At 36.9% G+C, this 8,928-nt stretch overlaps 1 protein-coding gene across 1 annotated transcript; it reads right to left on the bottom strand.

The window, feature by feature from the left end:
- Positions 1-1,838: 1,838 nt before the first annotated feature.
- Positions 1,839-6,304, bottom strand: LOC137734802 (RAP release 2, galactose-binding-like domain protein, putative (DUF1997)). Its single transcript, XM_068474084.2, has 6 exons — positions 5,950-6,304; positions 5,640-5,830; positions 5,452-5,497; positions 2,927-3,009; positions 2,717-2,833; positions 1,839-2,122 (listed from the first exon to the last, which is right to left on the bottom strand). Exons 1-6 carry the CDS (start codon positions 6,146-6,148, stop codon positions 2,051-2,053), a joined length of 708 nt encoding a protein of 235 aa, XP_068330185.1. The 5' UTR covers positions 6,149-6,304; the 3' UTR covers positions 1,839-2,050.
- Between the last annotated feature and the right edge of the window lie 2,624 nt (positions 6,305-8,928).

The raw sequence follows: 8,928 nt of genomic DNA, 5'->3' as shown, positions 1-8,928 counted from the left end.
AGAAGGTTAACAAAAAAACAAAAAGTTGGATAATTTAATAGAAATGAAATAGAAAAACATAATCTGCACAAGCGAACTATTACTTGAATAATACTAACCAAGTAGAACACTAAACTTATCGAAAACATAAGTCAACAGATTAAGCTCACAAACCATGTAAGTATCAAAATTACAATTCATTAAACACAAGTATCTAACTTATCCTATAGAAGCAGTCGAAAAAGAAGCCATATCAGACTCCACAATAGAGCTCCTTTCTCTATAGAGATCAAAGATGATGAAGTCATCAATCTTCTATAGCAATCCTTCTCCTCTTTGACAAAACCTTCAATGCTGAAATCAATAACAAGCCTTTTATTCAATATAGAGTGTGTGTTCTGTGAGAGCAGAGGTCTACCATACATACACACTCAATCCACTTGTCTCTTCTATTAGAATCCAAGTGGAACACTGGCAAGAAATCTTTGTCCAACAATGAGTGCATAACCTAGCTAGGATGGAAACCGAATTTCAATCGGCATAACTTCTAGAACAATTCAAAGCCTCTTTCTATTAGACTTATTTGCACCAATTTAAATCATAATAGTCGGCTATAACATACATTCTCATACTCATATTCTAATACATTAGACTTTGTCACCCTGACATGGTATGAGCTAAGGGCTTTTTTATGTCTAAGTTAGACTTAGAGAATGAAAGCGAATCGAAAAGCTTGAGTTTCTTGGTAGAAGAACAATTACTTATTTATGAATCGAAGGTCATGTCCTTATATACTAGTAAGATTAAACTTAAAGATGATTCAATAGGGCACAAGTGACATGTTGGGATTGGTTAATTGGTTTAATTCTTATAAAGAATGATCATATTCATCAAGTCAATTGGTTGTTTGACTTTGAGAGACATGACAAGTGACGTCACTAAGATTCTCATATAGGAAAGACTCCTAATCACATCGAAGATCATATAGAGCTTGTTGGGAAGAATTTTTAAATGGCTGAAAACATTTTTGATGAAATTATTTTGGAACAATCCTCAATAAAAATGCATCATAAGAAAGCACTTTTCTGGAAGAATCACATATATAACAGATGTTTCTTGCAAAAAACACTTCAAGTACTTTTAAAACTCAAAAACGTTTTCTCTAAAAAAAAATTTAAAGCAATTCCACACAGGCCATAGTCTATAGGGATTGTCTTCCCATCACTGATTCTGCGTGATCATTTATTCAATCGGTTGGGCTTATCCTCTCACCAGGCACTGCTGGGCTTGAGAACTAATTTACCATTTTTGTGCTAATACTAGTATATGTGGAATTGTAGATTGTTTTTCTTTCCTAACAATACCAAAAAAATTTTAGTCAGTGCTTTTGGGTAGGTGAGTTATATTTATTTATTCGATTGCTTTTTCCCTTAATTAAGATTTGTTTAATCCTCGTTAAAAAAAAATTGTTTAATTAGTTATGCAAGTGACAACTTACAATCACTATAGCTGGAAATGGATCATGTTTCTAGCTAGGAAAGTTGAACAATTTAAGGTGCACTTAGAAATGCTTTTAAAATGACTAAAACCATTTTTGATGAAAATGTTTTTGAAATCAAATCCATAGTAAAAATTTCAAGTGGAACCTAAAAAAGCACTTGAAGTGTTTCCTACAAGAAGCGCATATCTGGTGCTTTTGGAACCCAAAATCAATTTGACCATAAGCTTTCAATCATTTTGAGATGCACTTACAAACACACCCTTAAACTAAGGGGCTGATAGTGCTAGTAAACTGAAGGAACCAGCCACTGATGTAATTCATGCAAAGTCTGGTATCCTAAACTAAGTTACCAATGACGTTGATAACGCAATCTAGCTAGGGCAACAAATAAGAACATACATTTCTTTGATACATTTACTTGACCATTTTCCTTCCTCAAACAAACCAAACTAGCGAGATAATAAAATCAAGTGTTGGCAGACAGGATTCTCACTGCGTATAATACAACTGCTAACATAATGGATCAACACAAGAAGCCAAAAGAACTCGCAAGTGCTATCATCTACAATTTCATATCTCGCCAGTTCCAAGAGGCTGCCTTGATCTATCACCAGAAGCCCAGGCTCGATAATCCCTCACAAGCTGCACAAACCACGATATTAAAACTGTATGACCCTCTCCAACATACAGTATAAGAATTACGATATTGCAGTAAACCCTAATGCTGATCTTACAACTTTTATGATCAAATAGGTAACCATTGAGTTTGAGTTTATGAGGATATATAATCAAATGCTACATGATAAAAACGCCACTTCAGTTTGCATGGGAAACCCCGTCACGCTACATATCCTGCTCCACTCTAAATATCAAATTTCAAAGGCAAGTTTTGAGAGGTTTTTGAGAAAGCTGTTCACAAGATTTACTATATGTGAAGACAGCCCAAGAACATACATCATGCGTCAACTCTTAAAGCAGAAAACTTATGCTCAACTCACCCATAAAAAATTAAAGAAAAAGGCTAGCAATCCACGTAGAGAAAGAAAAGGTTTGAACGTATTGTAATTTACCTATCTAAAATGGAAAATTTTCAAGATGATTTTATTTTTCCTTGCAATCTAAAAAGTACAATAAATACTTCAGAGGCCATGGTTACATATGTTACAAAAAACATTCGAAGAAAATACAAACAGAAGAACAAACTGAACAAACAGCATTGAAGAAATGTCCACTAACCTGTGACATAAACCTGGGAAGCATAATTCTTAGTACTTGTTCAAGGACTTGGGTCCCAGATGATTCAATAGCTTGCACTGGGATTGCACGAAATGCAAAAGGAATCTCAATGCTAACCTAAATTTCACAAAACAATCCACATAAGTTCCCGGACATAGTAAAATATCAACAAGCATAGTTATGCAGCAATAAAAAAAGATCTTATGCCACCTCAATGACAGTATCTGATTTGAGTTCTTGTCGTGAGGAGTTGGTTTGGCTGCTAGCACACGATATTTGGTTCACCATAAAAGCTGCATTCCCATACCAAATCAATGTCAAAGAACTCCTGAAAAAGCATAAATCAAATGACTCAACATAATGATTGACTTCTCTAGTAGAAAAGAAACTCTTAATAGCAATTTTTTGAATCGCCTGGAAAGAAAACCAAATTCAATTGCACACTACCACAGCCACCATCCTTGTGCAGTCATTGGCACAGCCTGGCAGCTGTGACAACTGTGCAAAAGCAAACATACAAAGAAAATTTGTGCAGACGAAATTTATAGGGTGGTGCTATCCACACACCCTCTGTTAATTTCTGTCCTTTGATCCTCTTCAATTCATTCGACCTATGGTAAAAAATTGACAGGAGTATGGGGAAGGTTAAAAAAAGGTGTGTGGATAGCACCACCCAACTTATACAATAGATAACCACAAATAATGACTTATCCATTCTCAAATCTATGAAAAAGATTGGAAATTGGTCGTCGTAGAAGGATTCAAAGGGGCGGTAGTGCTGGAATAGAAATACTTGGGTGTGCTGGTATAGAAAATTTTAGAGTGTCAAAGACCAGAAAGCCCTTGCTTATAAACCCCTTATGCTTTCTCTCTGTCTCCACCAACTCTACCACCGATAAAAAATGGGTTCTCACCATTGGAGTAGCCTCTGATCATTGAGTACTAGGTGGAGACCAAGACCCATGTCTATATCTACCTGTCACTCCCACTATGTTTCTCTCTCCTCCATCCAATTCATTTTCCCATTACACATCTACGATTCTCTCAATAGTTTTCTTAAATGACCTACCTTAGAAAAATCCTCTCTCTATGCAACTCTAACTCTCTCACTGAATTGGAGTCGATCCTGACTAGTTCTAGGTTAAATCTCCAATCGATTTGAGTTTGTCCTTCCTTTTGGGGATCTTCTTGCTTGTGACTGCTTAAGTTTTAGGTTTTGCTGATAGTAACATTGTGGATGGTGGTGAGTGGAAAATATCAACAATATTAACAATACTGTGAACATATAGACGGCATATTGAACATATATCAATAACTATAGCAACACATTTTGACAATATCAATTACCATTATCAACAACATTGTAAACATATGGACGGTATACCTACATTATGAACATCCTATCAACAATATCTACCCTATATATCAATACTATATCTATGATATCTACACTAAATCAACACTAAATCTATGTAGGGGTACTTTAGACATTTCACTCCTTCAATATTATGTTGTTCGTGCAGTTCATGTCAATATTTCTATTTCCACAATCAGTAATTGTAATGTTTCTATAACGGCCAATTTCCCAAAAAGATTAATTATCAAAGCACACGGAGGGTAAATAATTAGATTCCAATACGGAGGGGTACACACACACACCCACACACATATAGATTTGTAAACAGATCCGTACAAAGACCTCCACAAGCTTAAGCATCAATGCACCCACTTCAGTAGTAGATGCATTACCTTTTCAATTCAAATGTGAAAATGATTATTTGTCGTCAATGCACCTTACCAAAGAAATAGATAAGGATATAAATGTGACAACTACATCTGATTTAAAGGTTCCATTGAGCTCATTCAGTTATCAAACTGATCCAAGTTTAAGCTCAACTCGGTAAGTTTAACGACCAAAGCCCAAGGTTCGCTACTCTTAGCTTGTCAGGCCTAGGAGACACTAAGGGCTGTCCTAAACAATTCTACCATTACATACTTGAGTCAATATATTCCAAATTGACATCCAGAATTTGTAATTTTACCAATCTCACACTGATTGAATCAATGAAAAGAAAATAAGAGGAACACCTCTTTTTACCAAAAGTGTAACCATCCAGTTTGTTTCCTCCCTAGTAAATACTTATCCCAATATTTACTTCCGACCGTGCCTCAACAAATTCAAAATTCAGTTATTTACATCCCACCGTGCCTTAACCAATTCAAACCTAGACATTTGAGCTCAAATGATCTTGAGCTTGGTTATGCATGTACCCAACCAAGGTCCAACAAACACAATTCTTTCATTGTTACTTAATAGAAAAACTTTGTGACACATCAAAAGGTTAGAGGGTAACTGGTAAAACTGCAAATGAACTCAATTCTTTCATTGTTACTTAATGATAGACTATAGTAGGTACTCATCAGACCACGAATTAGTTAGTTAACCTTAAAACTTGATCTGTTTCTTGTGAAACAACTGGTTGGAATTAAGCAGGCAATCTCAGATTACTTTTTTGTAGCTCAGTGATAAGATTTTTCCACAATAACCCAATTAGAGTGCACTTAAATGTTTTGAGCCCTAAAGTGTAGTTTTCAATATTGAAGCACTACAGCTATAGCAACTTGCCGAAATCATCTCTAAAAATAGTACGTCTACGGTTCTAATTGTTTCAAAACAGAAGCATTACATATTCTCATTCTTCATATGCCATAAGATTAAGTAAACATTTTCTCACCGTCAAACTTGTCATTCTGCGCAACTGCAATCGGCGAACCGTCCAGCTGTAAGCAAGAAACAGAAGCAAAAGGGCTAATTAAATATTCACAATTCAATTCCATTCAATTCAATTCCTTCCATTGCGCTTACGGATTAGTAAACGTGCCATAACGAAAATGAGACAGTTACAAACACAAACACACGCACCTTGCAGGACAAGAGCTTAATGCAACAGCCATTGGGCTGCTCTTCGACTTTAACAAGAAGAACAGGGCAAACCTCAAACGCAAAGAACTTGAACCTATACACATAGCACCTGAATGTATTCGCATCCACTCTCTCGATCCTCTCCGCGTCCAAAACCGAGTACTGACTCGCCGGCAAGCTCATATACTCACCTGAAAACCCAACAACCACAAAACCCTAATTACACGAAATCAAAAAAATTCGTCGAATATTGAGAAATCAAAGCAATGATATTGCATGGAAAGAATCCGAAACATCATTCTAACATTACTTAGAGGACGCTGGAGCTGCGGAACCGAGACGGACTCGGTTCGGCGGGCGACGAATCGGGCTTTTGGGGTCGAATCGGCCGAAACGCGAACCGAAAGGACATGGTTGAGCTTGAGGAGTCTCGGAGACGTACCGGTCCTGTGGCCTTCGTAGGGACACGAAATCGAACCGAATTTTATAGAGAATGAGCTCAGTGCCATCTTCTCTGTTTTTATATATGAACAAATATTTTTTAATTTTTCTTTTCCCCAAAAAGTAGGGAAAATAGTTGTATACAAGGCAGAGGAAGAGGAAGAAGAAGAAGCAGCGGTTGGGTTGGGTGGAGGATAATAGGATAACACAAAAAATCAACATGTAGTTCCAAAATTCCTGATGTGCCGCTTATACTTCCTTATTATTTTCCATGAAAATGACGTTTTTATGAAGTCAAAACATTTTTGGTGTGTGTACAAAATTGTGAGATATAACGAAGATTTTATGACATTTGGAAGTCAAAAGTAATTTTTTTTTTATTGGTATCTTAAACAATGTTAAATACACTCTACATTTTAAATAACTTGTAAGCCCTAATATGCAATGATAATTTTGACCTAAACAAAAGGAGCACCGCTAGAAAATGGAAGACATGGCCGGCCACCACCGGTTAACACCACCCTATCTGGATGGGAATGAACAAAGCTTCCCATTTGGGGATTAAGGTCACTTGACCATCTCGTATTGCGCTGAACCCTGCAGGTGTTTGTCATAGCAATAGAAGCAAGGGCAACTTTCGTCTGTCTCGAACAACCACAAAGTCAACACCTCAATTTCCTAAGCATATCGATCACTTTCCTCTTGTCACCACGAACGTAGCCTTGGGCTTTGTTTCGCGAAACTTGAACACTAAGTCGTTGAGTCAAAGGCTCTGACACGGAGCACTTTCCTGGTGAGTTTCCACCGTTTTCGAACAAAGGTAAGTTCTGAAACCACACCAATATATTCCTTGCGCCGTATAGATGAACCTTCATAAATGCAACACTTTCCCATTCACAAGCTTTCTTTCCCATATCCCATATCCAAACGTAGTCGAAGAGTCAAATTATATGGTTCAAAAGTTATCTTTTGAAGAAAAGACTAGCTTAAAATTTTCCTGATACCTCTAAAAAATCTCTATTAACGAAGCCACATTAATAACTACACAATCTTAAAGTAGACCAAGTTTACGTAAAAGAGCATCTCCAATGTAGAGAGGTAATTTCAAGATGTAAAAATTACATTGCCATTTCACTTTACATCTTCTGGATTTGTAAGTTTGAAATCTCATTTGTTGTTTTCATCGAGCTGTGCTTAGAAAAAGAAGTCTCTGCCAAAGGGGCTTCCATGCCTAAGTCATAAATAGTTTGAGAGGAAAAAAAAAAAACTTAAGAGAGTTCTGAGACGTAAGTGGTGATGATCGTTTTTCTCCTTTGAGTTGCCTATTTATAGAGATCTAAACCCTAGCAGGCAGCTGAGAAGGATGGTACATTGCATGCCACACTAGGCAAACCTTAATGTTATGCTAGTAATATTGTAAACCAGTCTCAGCAGTTGGCAGTCCTAATCGGAAGAGGATCCGGTCTGGATATCTCCCATCAAAGCTCCAGGATCAAGTGATCTGGGCTGTTGAAATTAGATTCAACGGCTACAAACAAGGGATTCCTCTAAAAGTTATAATAATTGTAACCATTGGATCAAATTTCAACGGTCCAGATCACTTGATCTTGGGCCTTTGATGGGAGAGATCCGGACCGGATCCTTTTCCCTCTTAATCTATCTCTCTCTCCTCTCTGATCCTTTTTTCTCTTCTTCTTTGAGAAATTTTTAGTTGTGACGGAACACAGATGATACACCACGTGTTTTTATCTCTCTTTGGACACCCAAGAAAACAATACAAAGTCCTAATCCAACGAGGCCTATCAGAATAAGAAATTAAGGGTTTACAATTTTTTATTTATTTCTTTATGGTAATTGGGTTTACAATTGAGTTTTATGACTCTCTGCAAAACTCTTGCTTGATTACGAATTTAATAATTAACAATTGCGAGTGGTTTCTTGAAAATGAATTCAATTAATCATTCTAAGTGCTTGAATTCGTTTCACGTGATAATGGAAGATAGTTTGTTGTGCCCAACCTAAAGATCGTTGAAAGCAAATGGGGCCTGAAAGAAATAGGCATTTATACACAAAGAAATTAAGAGAATGCATGAAGCAGCAGCTCATAATTTGGAGCCGTTGGGGTGAGCAACCATGATTGCTAAAGAGAGATCAAATTTGTTTGTTTTTTCTTTTCAATATAATTTGGGTATTGTTGTTGGAACATGGAAGTTGATTTCTTGGGTTTTTTTGGTTGGATGAAGAAAGAGTTTACTAGTTCAGGGGTTTGGGATGAGGGACGAAAGAGTGATCATGTTAAAAGTATACTCATCATCTCCAGATTCTTCTCCTTAATATATATATTAATAGAATTTTCATTATCAACCAAAATTCGATAGAATTACTATTCTAACCCTCTAATCAAAAGCAAACATAAATAAAGTGTGAAATCCCGTCCCGGGATTTTTAAAAACGTACTAGTGAAATGACATTTTAGCCCCTAGTTCGTTTCGTTATTTGGTTTTGGTTGTTTTGTGTGGTGTTGGCAAGCTGAGGGCCACACACACACACTGTCTCACTGTCTCCCTCTGTCTCTCTCTCTCTCTGTGAGTTCCCCGAGCCCCATTCCCTTTCCTCCTCTTCGAAAACGTACGGACAAACCCACAACCACCCTAAACACTAACAGATCGAGGGAACCAAGGACATATTTAAGCTCGTGAGGTCGAGGGGAACACAACCGTAGCAATTTCAGGTGAGAAACATTTTGTTTTCACGTCGTTTCGAAGTGGTCCGAATTGTGTACTGTTCATGCAAAGTTTGTACATTAAGTTTTTGGGTTTTCTGAGCTTGTAGATGTGTTGGTGAGGTC

This window comes from Pyrus communis, chromosome 7 (assembly GCF_041283825.1).
Source record: "Pyrus communis isolate YQ-2024b chromosome 7, ASM4128382v1, whole genome shotgun sequence".
Taxonomy (NCBI): Eukaryota; Viridiplantae; Streptophyta; class Magnoliopsida; order Rosales; family Rosaceae; genus Pyrus; species Pyrus communis.
Note: the sequence above shows the minus strand (reverse complement) of the source record. Positions and strands in the feature narration are given on the sequence as shown.

What these genes read in the sequence shown, in the direction of transcription:
- LOC137734802 (XM_068474084.2), bottom strand. Translation starts at nt 6,148, where the DNA reads ATGGCACTGAGCTCATTCTCTATAAAATTCGGTTCGATTTCGTGTCCC. An exon ending in GCAGCTCCAGCGTCCTCTAA is followed by an intron (nt 5,831 to 5,949) that starts GTAATGTTAGAA and finishes TTGGGTTTTCAG; the next exon opens with GTGAGTATATGAGCTTGCCG. An exon ending in TTAAGCTCTTGTCCTGCAAG is followed by an intron (nt 5,498 to 5,639) that starts GTGCGTGTGTTT and finishes TCTTGCTTACAG; the next exon opens with CTGGACGGTTCGCCGATTGC.